Below are 15139 nucleotides of genomic sequence, written 5' to 3'. Positions count from 1 at the left end.
AAGTTGTGACAAAATGGCTTAAGGACAACAAAGTCAAGGTATTGGAGTGGCCATCACAAAGCCCTGACCTCAATCCTATAGAAAATGTGTGGGCAGAACTGAAAAAGTGTGTGCGAGCAGAGGCCTACAGACCTGACTCAGTTACACCAGCTCTGTCAGGAGGAATGGGCCAAAATTCACCCAACTTATTGTGGGAAGCTTGTGGAAGGCTACCCGAAACGTTTGACCCAAGTTAAAGAATTTAAAAGGTAATGCTACCAAATACTAATTGAGTGTATGTAAACTTCTGACCCACTGGGAATGTGATGAAAGAAATGAAAGCTGAAATAAATAATCCTCTCTACTATTATTCTGACATTTCACATTCTTAAAATAAAGTGGTGATCCTAACTGACCTAAGACATGGAATTTTTACTAGGATTAAATGTCAGGAATGGTGAAAAACTGAGTTTAAATGTATTTGGCTAAGGTGTATGTAAACTTCTGACTTCAACTGTATGTATGTATGTATACACACACGTTTTTGAAAAACGCTTTCAGTTTAAACTTAAAACGACTAAACCAGACAAAGTTTGTAGAAAAGATAATTGACCTATATATTTTATAATATAATCTTTGAGAACTAGAAAATCACCAAAATAAAAGCTAAATTGATCTAATTTTGGAGTACTTTAGGCATGGCTGGATTACCAATCGGGCACATGCCCAGGGGCCCTGATTTGGATACCCATTTATTTTGTTTGAGTATAAGAACACAGAATTAGCCTTGGCAAAACCTATAACTGGGATAATAACTCGCTAACTAGCAAAGAATATCAATTAATGTGCACACAGGAGGCTCTGATCTGAAAAGCTCATTCACTCGCGGGTGACTGAAAGACGCTTGTGGGCTACTTGACCAATAGAACTTTACTCCGTTTGTGCTCTGGCTCTGCCTACAACAAAAATCACAGACTCAATCTTGCAAAGTTCAATTTGTTTTGGTTTGTTGCAATGAAAATGGGCTGATATAATGTTGATTAGATCACAGAAAAAAATGTAATCTATATAGTGCAAACTAATTGGGTGAACTTATTGAAGTTCAATCTCTTGGTCTCTGCGTAGCAAGGCATTTCTTCTACACGGCAGTGCTGTAGGAGGTGTGCAGCCACACGCGTGTGCAGTTTATAGGGAACATTGGTAGAGTGCCATGTATAGGCTATGGTAAAAAAGTCAGCCATAAAATATATATGTTATTGGGCTCATTTCCGTGGGGATCATAGATAGAGGAGTCAGCATCATTCTTTTTTTTTTTTAAGTCACCAGAACCTTCTCACAGTCGTCCTATAAAAACAAAACTCAGTGCACCCCCTTCCACAACCTTTGACATCAATTATAAAAATAAACAAATCGATTTTTCATTTTTTCCAGTTTTCCATTGTGGATATGCAGTGTAAACCTGACTATGAGGAAGCATTGAGGGAGAAGAGGAGAAAAACCTTCACCCAGGTTAGAAAGCTAGGGTCTCCCGCCTCATGGGGGAGTCAGAAAGTCAGAGAGAGTCAGAGTGAGAGTGAGAGAGAGAGAGAGAGAGAGAGAGAGAGAGGAAGGGCTGTTAAACACTACAGTATTTACAGTATGGACCTGTTCAGAACAACACTGTAGAATTTGGCCTTTATATTTGTCAGTAGCTGGGACCGGAGGATGTTCTGACAGATGCAGAAGGTACACCTGTTGCAGGTACACATGCAGCGGAGCTTGGCGTGGCTGAGGAGACACAATCACAACACACGCACGCACATACAAACACACAAAGATTAAGTCAGATCCACATTTGTACACGTTTCCATGGAAACATCACCGTGGGATGGCAGAACCCTGAAAGACAGACCCTGTTCTAGCACCAGATGGGGGGGGGCTTGGACTTTGGGTGACTGAGTTATGAAATAATAACTGCATCAGTAACAAAGGCAAAGAAGATTGGTTATTACTTTACTAAGTACTGTAATACAGAGAAAGTGGTAAGAACTAAGTACTGAGCATTATGAAAGTTACATATCTTGAGGAACATTCTTCACATACATAAATACATACATACATACATACATACGACAAATGTCCTCTGTAATAACATACAGGAGGAGACATGTCCTCTGTAATAACATACAGGAGGAGACATGTCCTCTGTAATAACATACAGGAGGAGACATGTCCTCTGTAATAACATACAGGAGGAGACATGTCCTCTGTAATAACATACAGAAGGAGACATGTCCTCTGTAATAACATACAGAAGGAGACATGTCCTCTGTAATAACATACAGGAGGAGACATGTCCTCTGTAATAACATACAGGAGGAGACATGTCCTCTGTAATAACATACAGAAGGAGACATGTCCTCTGTAATAACATACAGAAGGAGACATGTCCTCTGTAATAACATACAGGAGGAGACATGTCCTCTGTAATAACATACAGGAGGAGACATGTCCTCTGTAATAACATACAGAAGGAGACATGTCCTCTGTAATAACATACAGAAGGAGACATGTCCTCTGTAATAACATACAGGAGACATGTCCTCTGTAATAACATACAGGAGACATGTCCTCTGTAATAACATACAGAAGGAGACATGTCCTCTGTAATAACATACAGGAGGAGACATGTCCTCTGTAATAACATACAGGAGGAGACATGTCCTCTGTAATAACATACAGGAGGAGACATGTCCTCTGTAATAACATACAGGAGGAGACATGTCCTCTGTAATAACATACAGGAGGAGACATGTCCTCTGTAATAACATACAGGAGGAGACATGTCCTCTGTAATAACATACAGAAGGAGACATGTCCTCTGTAATAACATACACCTTTCATTAGTGGTAATACCACAATCATCCTTAGGTAGAAGAGGGGGAAAGCCACAGAGAATGAAGGAAATAGTGGCAAAGTGATGAGAAAGTGAATAAAAACAGCTAACTCGTCTCAGAATCTCCAGATTGACCATTAAAATACATGGAACTAAACCATTATAATCGTATCTGTTGGCCTGGGTTATATAGCATGAGTCACTCTGACCTACAGTCGATCTGCAGCCGGAGACGGTACTGAAACAGTCCGTACCAAATCCCCAACGAACGCAGAATAATAGTAGTGCCCTAACTACATAAAGAACTCTGTTCACTATCAAGAGAGATGTCTGAAACAGGTGAAGCACTGTAGTGTATAGAGCACAAGCTGCTGATTATTTCTGTCAAAAGATTTCCATCCTAGAGTCGTCATTTGAAGAGCGAGGGCCTGGATTCTTAGCTATAGGCCTCTATGCCTTGGGAAAGACAATGCTTTTAACATTAGATAACGGGAGTTCTTCCCTGTAAAGCTGAGATTTAAGGCTCAATTAAATGGACATTAATCTAATCCAATGGCTAATCTCTGAAATAAAGTACAAGACTAACTCTACCTCTCATAGAGAATGAATGGCTAAGACTGTCAACAAGTCAATAACACCCATTCAGTACAGCTGACTGGGGAGACTTCCTTCAAGGCCAAAGGATTTTCAGTGGATTACCTTCGTTTTGGGACTTAAAATGGCCTAGTCATCACCTTACAGTACCACAACACATTGACAGTTGCCAACGCTAAGGAACTGAAATAAAACAGCACCTAAAATATCTCACCCTCTCAGGAAGAAGCAGCTTAATGTAGGACTAGAGAGGAAGGGAGACATGGAGGACAGTGGGGGGCTGGGCTCACCCCTGCTCATACACAGGGGATCAATAGAAAGCCAGGGGTGTCTGGAGAAGTCATACAGGATGTAACGAGGTCACAGAGGGCTGGCTGGAGGAAAAGACGACGGGGTGACGGTGAAGTCAGAGGATGGAATTAGGACCACTATGGTCTTTGAGGGGACTATACTCACAGGTACATGGCCATGGTGGTGAGTTTGGTATAGAGGTCTTTGAGGGGACTATACTCATGGGTACATGGCCATGGTGGTGAGTTTGGTGTAGAGGTCCTTGTTGGGGACTATACTCACGGGTACATGGCCATGGTGGTGAGTTTGGTATAGAGGTCTTTGAGGGGACTATACTCACGGGTACATGGCCATGGTGGTGAGTTTGGTATAGAGGTCTTTGAGGGGACTATACTCACGGGTACATGGCCATGGTGGTGAGTTTGGTATAGAGGTCTTTGAGGGGACTATACTCACGGGTACATGGCCATGGTGGTGAGTTTGGTGTAGAGGTCCTTGTTGGGGACTATACTCACGGGTACATGGCCATGGTGGTGAGTTTGGTATAGAGGTCTTTGAGGGGACTATACTCACGGGTACATGGCCATGGTGGTGAGTTTGGTGTAGAGGTCCTTGTTGGGGGCGTCCACCGTGTTGCAGGTCCAGGGTTGGGGCGGGTGCAGCTTGTTCTTGCGGCAGAAGTCCAGCGGGGTCAGGCTGTAGTGCTGGCGCGCCTCGTGCAGGTCTGACTTGGAGGCGATCATCATGCACGGCGTCTTGCTGTCCATGAAGTATTGCTGTCATAGGTCAAAAGGTTCAAGTTCAGAGGTTAGTTATAAGAACAAGACGAGATAAGGATTGTTGATATCATAACATTTTGGTAAACAGTTTCAGAAGGTGAAAAGCTGAAAGCTGAGAAGTCCCTCTATTCCAGGTTAGTGAATCAAGGATCAGGGCCCATATTCACAAAGCATCTCAAGTGGAGTGCTGATCTAGGATCAGTTTAGCCTTTTAGATCATAACGAATAGGATTACATGGACAGGGAGGGACCTGATCCAAGATCAGTCCTCCTACTATAGACATGTGGTGAATACAGGCCCAGGACTAAACTAAGGACTGATGGATTTGATACAGTTTGTCAGTTAGGTACTGTACACACCTTGTAGACCTTGGCACAGTACTCAAAGGAGCGCGGGTTGTTGACGTCATACACCAGACAGACCACGTCACACGCCAGGTCCTCCTCTGAGAGGAAGTCAAAGTCTGGCATCACCTCATGAAGCTACAGGGAGACAAAAGAGGAGAGAAGCGGGGAGAAGAGGAGAGGGGGGTGAAGAGGGGAGAGGGGTGAAGAGGGGAGGAGGGGGAAGAGGAAGGGGGTGAAGAGGGGAGAAGAGGAGAAGAGGGGAGAAGAGGAGAGAGGGGAGAAGAGGAGAGGGGTGAAGAGGGGTGAAGAGGAGAGAGGGGTGAAGAGGGGAGAAGAGGAGAGAGGGGTGAAGAGGAGAGAAGGGTGAAGAGGAGAGAAGGGTGAAGAGGAGAGAAGAGGAGAGAGGGGAGAAGAGGAGAGAGGGGTGAAGAAGAGAAGAGGAGAGAGGGGAGAAGAGGAGAAAGGGGTGAAGAGGGGAGAAGAGGAGAGAGGGGTGAAGAGGGGAGAAGAGGAGAGAGGGGTGAAGAGGAGAGAAGGGTGAAGAGGGGAGAAGAGGAGAGAGGGGGTGAAGAGGGGGAGAGAGGGGTGAAGAGAGAGAGGGGTGAAGAGGGAGAGAGGGGAGAAGAGGAGAGAGGGGTGAAGAGGAGAGAAGGGGTGAAGAGGGGTGAAGAGGAGAGAGGGGTGAAGAGGGGAGAAGAGGGAGAGAGGGGTGAAGAGGAGAGAGGGGTGAAGAGGAGAGGGGTGAAGAGGAGAAAGGGGTGAAGAGGAGAGAGGGGTGAAGAGGAGAGAGGGGTGAAGAGGAGAGAGGGTGAAGAGGAAGAAGAGGAGAGAGGGGTGAAGGGGAGAAGGGGAGAGAGGGGTGAAGGGGAGAGAGGGTGAAGAGGGGAGAAGAGGAGAGAGGGGTGAAGAGGAGGAGGGGTGAAAGAGGAGGGGTGAAGAGGAGAGAGGGTGAAGAGAAGGAGAGAGGGGTGAAAGGGGAGAGAGAGAGGGGTGAAGGGGAGAGAGGGGTGAAGAGGAGAGAGGGGTGAAGAGGAGAGAGAAGAGGAGAGAGGGGTGAAGAGGAGAGAAGGGTGAAGAGGGGTGGAGGAGAGAGAAGAGGGGAGAAGGGGAGAGAGGGGTGAAGGGGAGAGAGGGGAGAAGAGGAGAGAGGGGTGAAGGGGAGAGAGGAGAAAAAGAGGAGAGAGGGGTGAAGAGGGAGAGAAGAGGAGAGGGGTGAAGAGGGAGAGAAGAAGAGGAGAGAGGGGTGAAGAGGGGAGAAGAGGAGAGAGGGGTGAAAGAGGGGTGAAGAGGAGAGAGGGGAGAAGAGGAGAGAGGAGAGAGGAGAAAGGGGTGAAGAGGGGAGAAGAGGAGAGAGGGGTGAAGAGGGGAGAAGAGGAGAGAAGAGGAGAGAAGGGTGAAGAGGGGTGAAGGGGAGAAGAGGAGAGAGGGGTGAAAGGGGAGAAGGGGAGAGAGGGGTGAAGAGGAGAGAGGGGTGAAGAGGAGAGAGAAGAGGAGAGAGGAAGAGAGAGAGAGAAGAGGAGAGAGGGGAGAGAGAGGGGGAGAAGAGGAGAGAAGAGGAGAGAGGGGAGAAGAGGAGAGAGGGGCGAAGAAGAGGAGAAAGGGGTGAAGAGGGGAGAAGGGGAGAGAGAGGGGTGAAGAGGGGGAAGAGGGGAGAGGGAGAAGAGGAGAGAGGGGTGAAGAGGAGAGAAGGGTGAAGAGGAGAGAGAGGGTGAAGAGGGGAGAGGGTGAAGAGGAGAGAGAAGAGGAGGAGGGTGAAGAGAGGGAGAGAGGTGAAGAGGGGTGAAGAGGGGAGAAGGGGTGAAGAGGGGAGAGAGGTGAAGAGGAGAGAGGGGTGAAGAGGAGAGAGGGGTGAAGAGGAGAGAGGGGTGAAGAGGAGAGAGGGGTGAAGAGGAGAGAAGGGTGAAGAGGGGTGAAGAGGAGAGGGGTGAAGGGGAGAGAGGGGTGAAGGGGAGAGAGGGGTGAAGAGGAGAGAGGGGTGAAGAGGAGAGAGGGGTGAAGAGGAGAGAGGGGTGAAGAGGAGAGAGAGGGGTGAAGAGGAGAGAGGGGTGAAGAGGAGAGGGGAAGAGGGGTGAAGAGGAGAGAGGGGTGAAGAGGAGAGAGGGGTGAAAGGGAGAGAGGGGTGAAGAGGAGAGAGGGGTGAAGAGGAGAGAGGGGTGAAGAGGAGAGAGGGGTGAAGAAGAGGAGAGAGGGGTGAAGAGGAGAGAGGGGTGAAAGAGGGAGAGAGGGGTGAAGGGGAGAGAGGGTGAAGAGGAGAGAGGGGTGAAGAGGAGAGAGGGGTGAAGAGGGGAGGGGTGAAGAGGAGAGGGTGAAGAGGGAGAGAGGGGTGAAGAGGGAGAGAGGGAAGAGGAGAGAGGGGTGAAGAGGAGAGAGGGGGGTGAAGAGGGGGAAGAGAGAGAGGGGTGAAGAGGGGTGAGAGGGGTGAAGAGGGAGAGAGGGGTGAAAGGGGAGAGGGGTGAAGAGGAGAGAGGGGTGAAGAGGGGTGAAGAGGGGTGAAGAGGGAGAGAGGGGTGAAGAGGAGAGAGGGGTGAAGAGGAGAGAAGGGGTGAAGAGGGGTGAAGAGGGGAGAAGAGGAGGAGAAGAGGAGAGAAGGGGAGAGGGGTGAAGGGGAGAGAGGGGTGAAGAGAGGGGTGAAGAGGAGAGAGGGGTGAAGAGGGGAGAAGAAAGAGGAGAGGGAGAAGAGGAGAGAGGGGCGAAGAGGAGAGAGAAGAAGGGAGAGAAGGGGGAGAAGAGGGGAGAGGGGGAAGAGAAGAGGGGGAGAGAGGGGTGAAGAGAGAGGGGGGAAGAAGAGGGGTGAAGAGGGAGAGAGAAGAGGAGAAGGGGAAGAAGAGGGGAAGGGGGAGGTGAAGAGGGGAGAAGGGGGAGAAGGGTGAAGAGGGAGAGAGAGGGAGGGGGAAGAAGAGGGGAGAGAGGGGAGAAGAAGAGGGGAGAAGGGTGAAGAGGGGAGAGGGGTGAAGAGGGGTGAAGAGGGGTGAAGAGGGGAGAAGGGGGAAGAGGGGTGAAATAGTTGAGACCGTTCAATGTCAACGTTTCAGCAGAAAGGCCTCTCTAATATTCACTGTGTCGCACTGAACATATTAGTTTCCAAAACATACGAGGGGAAAACACTTATGATTTACTGCTAGACACATAAAACACAGTATAATAAATTATACAACTGTATTATAATCCATCTCCCGGGGTTTTAATCTTGTTACCGGGCAGAAAGCATGGATACGGAGAGAGAGATGCACAGCCTCACCAGTAAGTACTTCTCCTGGCCGTAGACATACGTGGTGTTGATGGAGTAAAACGATTTATGGTCTTCTCTGATCTTCCGCTGTTTCTGTTAAGTAACGCAGAAAAACACACATTCACCACTCCACATTGATACAACAGTACATGTCATTCCTCACTGCTAAATAGTTAAGTTTGTATAATAATAATAATAGATAGCAAACTATGTCTTAAAGGAGTTGGTAACACAGTAACAGACTGCCCAAGTCACCCTGGCTACTTAAGAATAGCTATGAAACAGAAATGTGTGCTTAGCAGGTAGCAGTGAGTCTTCCATGGAAAAGCCAGGATCATGTACATTAGACACCACATTAGGAAAAAAACTGAATGAAACAGGGAGGGACTACCTGAATTTGTCCAATAAGAAAAAAACATATATATATTTTTGCATTGCAAAACATTTTGCTGGGGTGTGCCATAATGAATACACCCAGTTGTCCGGTAGCTCCAGGGACTCACCAGCAGGTTGCGACCCAGAAAGGCCTGCAGGAAGCTGGTCTTGCCACTCCCCCCTGGCTCCCAGAATGTTACAGCGGAACACGCTGCGCTGCGTCTGCTTCTTCTGCAGGTCGATGCGCTTGTTACGGGTCACTGAGGGAGGAGAGACGGGTGAGGAACAATATATACAGATATACAGATACATGTGCGCGCAAACACACAACTACAGTGACTGTAGATTTATAGTAACTCACCACTAATTAGGTTTCAAATGCACAACAGAGAGGCCACAATAATTAACACCAATACATGACAAGCATATAAACTTAGTCACGCACGCTCACATTACCTGTGATGGCTGCTGCCTGGGATTCCTGCTCACAGATGATTGAGTAGCCAAGGTAGCCCAGGTACTCCAAGCAGCGCTGCACATCCAGGTACGTCGTTAACCTGGCCAATCAGACAATGGAAAGCCTGTTAGTGTGTGTCTGTCGGTGGGGGGCTTTGGTACACATCTACGGTAGCATACGAAAGTGAAGCAGTTTGAGTTTCAGCAAAGCGCTGTATAACTGCATTACCAAATCATTCAAGTTAGACAGAGGTAACAGGCAGTGTAGTCCAGGTATGCTGGCCTAACTCACGTCCACTGTGACAGGTAACCCTGGTAGGTGATCCAGCCCTGGTCGTTGGTACACACGGTGTTGTTGACGTCGGGGCCCCAAGGCATGTAGGGAAACACTTTGAACAGGTCCTTGACTTCCTCTGGAGACAAGGCACAGTCTCTGTCCTGACAAACACACACACACACAGGTTAGGACCACTGTTCTAAAAAATATGATAGCTTTGTGTAGGGTTGCAATATTCTGGTAACTTTCCCAAAAGCCGGTTGGAGGATTCCCTCCCTGCTTATTCACTCCTGATTCCGGGAAACTTCCAACTGGGACTTTGGGAAAACCTGTGAATGTTTGTCTGTGTAACGCAGAAGGGAACACAACAGTAGGAGTTATGTCATCCAAGACTTACTTTGTCGTGCTTGTCGAAGACACTCTGGAGGAAGAGGTACGCGTTGTGGTTGAGCTCGGTGGTGCAGTCAGCAGGTATTTTTAGCCTGGCACGGACAAGAGAACATTCCGGATTAATCTCATTAAAAGTGCTATGGCTAAACTGGCATTGTTCAAAAGGCTCACCCTGGGAAAGACCTAGTGCTGCTTGCAAGTCATAACAAGTAGTGTAAGATGCACCCACAGACAGCTTGATGGTTCAGTAGGTTTCATCAACGTTAACATCTTTGACACAGTGTAAAGAAAGTGAGAGCCTGCAGAGCAGATGTCCTTTATCTGCTATTGACTGAAACTGAATTGGGGCCAGAGAGTCATTGTTATGCTCGTTCAGCCTTACATAAACAGGTGTATATCTCCCTCTTTCTGCCCAGAGGTAAGAGTTGCCCATATGTACGGCAGGGTTGTGTTCTGTAGGCGCGAAATGGAAGAAAGCGCTCAAACACAGAGTGAAAGTTATCACTATCTACACTTGTCCAGAACAGGTGGTTTTTGTTTTCCGTTGTAAAGCGTTTTACCACGATGTGCCCTAATGTACATGACCCTGGTCCAGGGGGGTTCAAGTGTCCACTCACAGGGGGAACAGGTATTCCTGGTGAAGCTCCAAGTCGTCGTCGTACCCAAACCTCCGCAGCACCGTCCAGGTGGTCTCATGACGCCCCCTCTGGATGAAAAGCGTGTGCAGAAACAAGAACCCTAGTGGCCAATCAGGGTGAAGAATGGACACACGTCAGAGATACACCCAGACACAACGTTAGAGATGGACACAGTACACTGGTAAAGGGTTATTAAATATGTTATTCATGCATGACCTTTAGTGAAGGTTACAGAAGAGAGTACAAGGGAGAGTGGGCAGAGAATAGAGAGAGATGGAAAGAGAAAAGAGAGTTTGAATGAGAGAGATGGAGAGAGAATAGAGAGAGTTTGAATGAGAGAGATGGAGGGAGAATAGAGAGAGATTGAATGAGAGAGATGGAGGGAGAATAGAGAGAGATTGAATGAGAGAGATGGAGAGAGAATAGAGAGAGTTTGAATGAGAGAGATGGAGAGAGAATAGAGAGAGTTTGAATGAGAGAGATGGAGAGAGAATAGAGAGAGTTTGAATGAGAGAGATGGAGAGAGAATAGAGAGAGTTTGAATGAGAGAGATGGAGAGAGAATAGAGAGAGATTGAATGAGAGAGATGGAGAGAGAATAGAGAGAGATTGAATGAGAGAGATGGAGAGAGAATAGAGAGAGTTTGAATGAGAGAGATGGAGAGAGAATAGAGAGAGATTGAATGAGAGAGATGGAGGGAGAATAGAGAGAGATTGAATGAGAGAGATGGAGAGAGAATAGAGAGAGATTGAATGAGAGAGATGGAGGGAGAATAGAGAGAGATTGAATGAGAGAGATGGAGAGAGAATAGAGAGAGATTGAATGAGAGAGATGGAGGAGAATAGAGAGAGTTTGAATGAGAGAGATGGAGGGAGAATAGAGAGAGTTTGAATGAGAGAGATGGAGAGAGAAAGAGAGAGTTTGAATGAGAGAGATGGGAGAGAATAGAGAGAGATTGAATGAGAGAGATGGAGAGAGAATAGAGAGAGATTGAATGAGGAGATGGAGAGACAATAGAGAGATTGAATGAGAGAGATGGAGAGAGAAAGAGAGATTGAATGAGAGAGATGGAGAGAGAATAGAGAGAGATTGAATGAGAGAGATGGAGGGAGAATAGAGAGTTTGAATGAGAGAGATGGAGAGACAAGAGAGATTGAATGAGAGAGATGGAGAGAGAATAGAGAGAGATTGAATGAGAGAGATGGAGGGAGAATAGAGAGATTGAATGAGAGAGATGGAGAGAGAATAGAGAGATTGAATGAGAGAGATGGAGAGAGAATAGAGAGATTGAATGAGGGAGATGGAGAGAATAGAGAGAGATTGAATGAGAGAGATGGAGAGAATAGAGAGTTTGAATGAGAGAGATGGAGAGACAAGAGAGATTGAATGAGAGAGATGGAGAGAGAATAGAGAGATTGAATGAGAGAGATGGAGAGAGAATAGAGAGATTGAATGAGAGAGATGGAGAGAGAATAGAGAGATTGAATGAGGGAGATGGAGAGACAATAGAGAGATTGAATGAGAGAGATGGAGAGACAGAGAGAGATTATAGAGAAACTGAATGAAAGAAGGGAAGGCCTACAATGTGGTCAGTCTCACCTTTGAGCGTGAGTCCGTTGTCCTCAACTCCGTCCGTCATGTTCTTCCTCACCACGTTCTTGACATCCTCTAAGGCCTGGGGCGCCAGGGGCATGTTGAAACACGTCCTCTACCAGACACACAACACGTGTCACCCACACAGAACTACAATACCCACACAAAGCTACTATACCCACACAGAACCACAATACCCACACAGAACCACAATACCCACACAGAACCACAATACCCACACAGAACCACTATACCCACACAGAACCACAATACCCACACAGAACCACAATACCCACACAGAACCACAATACCCACACAGAACCACAATACCCACACAGAACCACAATACCCACACAGAACCACTATACCCACACAGAACCACAATACCCACACAGAACTACAATACCCACACAGAACTACTATACCCACACAGAACTACTATACCCACACAGAACTACTATACCCACACAGAACTACTATACCCACACAGAACTACTATACCCACACAGAACTACTATACCCACACAGAACTACTATACCCACACAGAACTACTATACCCACACAGAACTACTATACCCACACAGAACTACTATATCCACACAGAACTAGAGTGAAGAATGAAAGTCTACAGACAGCACAATGCTGCATCCAAGTGCTTCAACAATAAATCACTCAACACACATCACCTAAACACAGCTGAACATACGTCCGGTGAGACCAAAATGGGAAAGAACCAGTCTATTCCAACAAATCTGACACAGCTACTAATGTAACGTGGTTTGGGATATATGAAGTCACAAGCAGATATGTATACAGCTTTGCCCCATTTACTAGAGGACAAGAGATGCTCTGAAAGGGTTTCTAAATCAACCACCTGTCTGCAGGCTACCGGTGAACCCACTAATAACCTATCCCTCCCCCTCTCTTCCACTCAAGTTCAAATAAACTGCCATTGGAAAAGGAAGTAAATCAGGTTATTTCACTTCAGCCAGATAAAGCACACAAGCCTGCAGCTACAGCCAAGAAAGGTTTTCCCACGAGGTTTATTTTCCCACAGTGAGGCACCTACCTGGAAGAAGTTGAGTTCTTTGTCGTTGAGGATGCCATCGTTGTCCAGGTCCGACACTTTGAAGATGCGAGTTAGAGACTTGATGCAAGACGGCTTCATCTGAATAAACACAAAGTATACATTTGAAATATGTAAAATATTATATTCTTGGAGAACTAAAAAATAGATGTTGCCTGTGTACCCATGGTAGCGCTAGGAAACGTTTTGATTGCGTAACCTGACCAGGAAAAGTAACTACATAGTTAGGGTAGCTAGGGACCTGGAGTTTTCCCTCTGCCCTCCTCACCTCCTTCTCCTCTGGGCAGTACAGGGGTCCTGTAGGGTGGAGCACTGCCTTCTGGGCATAGTAGAACAGCTCTGAGATGTTCTTCAGGTTTTTGGCAGAGCACTGAGAAACACAAAGATACAGTAACCTCAAAACCAGCTAGAACAATACACTGAGAAACACAAAGACACAGTAACCTCAAAACCAGCTAGAACAATACACTGAGAAACACAAAGATACAGTAACCTCAAAACCAGCTAGAACAATACACTGAGAAACAAAGACACAGTAACCTCAAAACCAGCTAGAACAATACACTGAGAAACACAAAGACACAGTAACCTCAAAACCAGCTAGAACAATACACTGAGAAACACAAAGATACAGTAACCTCAAAACCAGCTAGAACAATACACTGAGAAACACAAAGAACAGTAACCTCAAAACCAGCTAGAACAATACACTGAGAAACAAAGATACAGTAACCTCAAAACCAGCTAGAACAACACAGAGAAACACAAAGATACAGTAACCTCAAAACCAGCTAGAACAATACACTGAGAAACACAAAGATACAGTAACCTCAAAACCAGCTAGAACAATACACTGAGAAACAAAGATACAGTAACCTCAAAACCAGCTAGAACAACACAGAGAAACACAAAGATACAGTAACCTCAAAACCAGCTAGAACAATACACTGAGAAACACAAAGACACAGTAACCTCAAAACCAGCTAGAACAATACACTGAGAAACACAAAGATACAGTAACCTCAAAACCAGCTAGAACAATACACAGAGAAAAATACCCTGCTGTGGTCTAACAACCATGTATTGGAAAGGAGAAAGGAAACCATTATGTTCACTTTAGTAACATCTTTAGGGTTCCCGAGTGGCGCAGCAGTCTAAGGCACTGCATCTCAGCGCAAGAGGCGTCACTGCAGTCCCTGGTTTGAATCCAGGCTGCGTCACATCCGGCCATGATTGGGAGTCTCTCTTGTGGACAATTGGCCCAGGATCATCCGGGTTTGGCCGGGGGTCGGCCGTCATTGTAAATAATAATTTGTTCTTAAATTGTCTTGCCTAGTTAAATAAAGGTTACATTTACAAAGCTAAAACCATTATGGGTACTGTAGGACATCAGCCGCCACTGTTGAAATAAAGGGTTAAGCCGGCATTTCATTCTACTAAACCATGTGTATATGACAAACCTGACTAATCACCTATCCCACTTCTTTAACTACTTACACATCAATTGGTTCTCAATCAGCTTGAGTTGTGCATTGCAGATTTATGGTGCTTCAGTGAAAAAAACACTCAAGCCGCAAGACCAACCTCTTAGTGGTCTAAATGAGGTCATGGAAAGCAGAACGTCATCTCTCAATGTGAAACTAGGGTCCAGAAACAGCCAGGCTATAAACACCAGTGGCGTTGCCATGACAAGGGGCTGATTCCACACAGGGGGGAAGAGAGTGTACAGATGTTAAATATGTAGAGACTGAACAGTGTTGCATCACGTACAAGTACCCATGAACCTTGTGCAGTACAACTGCATAACGGATCCTGACCAGGTTGTCACTTTAACACATCTGACTGTGTGTATTCTCTGTGTGTGTGTGTGTGTTCCAACACGTCGTCCCCTCCACTACTTTTATCCTGTAATGAATCTAGCCAGAGAGGACATGTGACTGGGTTGTCACATGAGACCAATGGAAGAGTGATGTAGCCAACTACTTTCCTCCATGATAGAAATGCGTCTCAGCACACAGCGCGCACACTCAGTCAGTCAGCAGAAAGACAGAGGGGTCATGTTCATTAGGCACCAAATAAAACAAAGAAACTGACTGAAAAGGGCTCATTTACTATGTGGACTTGGCCAATAAATGCTTATTTTTATTTTACGTTGCAAAATGTTTTATTTTGTGTGCCATAATGAATACTGCCAGGGTCTCTGCAGCAGAAAGACAGACTCATTTAC

The 15139-nt window shown here is 46.3% G+C and overlaps 1 protein-coding gene across 1 annotated transcript in view; it reads right to left on the bottom strand.

Moving 5' to 3' along the window:
• The window catches only part of rhot1a (ras homolog family member T1a), a gene marked incomplete at its 5' end in the record, with an annotated part of 32693 nt that extends 19411 nt beyond the window's left edge, over nucleotides 1-13282 (bottom strand). The window contains 13 exon segments of the mRNA XM_042307218.1: nucleotides 1624-1746; nucleotides 4313-4515; nucleotides 4879-5001; nucleotides 8105-8188; nucleotides 8599-8649; nucleotides 8651-8730; nucleotides 8927-9027; nucleotides 9219-9364; nucleotides 9601-9685; nucleotides 10211-10331; nucleotides 11831-11939; nucleotides 12895-12993; nucleotides 13181-13282. Of these exon segments, the coding sequence (XP_042163152.1) occupies nucleotides 1624-1746; nucleotides 4313-4515; nucleotides 4879-5001; nucleotides 8105-8188; nucleotides 8599-8649; nucleotides 8651-8730; nucleotides 8927-9027; nucleotides 9219-9364; nucleotides 9601-9685; nucleotides 10211-10331; nucleotides 11831-11939; nucleotides 12895-12993; nucleotides 13181-13282 (1427 nt within the window).
• Between the last annotated feature and the right edge of the window lie 1857 nt (nucleotides 13283-15139).

This window comes from Oncorhynchus tshawytscha, linkage group LG27 (assembly GCF_018296145.1).
Source record: "Oncorhynchus tshawytscha isolate Ot180627B linkage group LG27, Otsh_v2.0, whole genome shotgun sequence".
Taxonomy (NCBI): Eukaryota; Metazoa; Chordata; class Actinopteri; order Salmoniformes; family Salmonidae; genus Oncorhynchus; species Oncorhynchus tshawytscha.
This window is presented reverse-complemented; position numbering and strand designations above follow the sequence as displayed.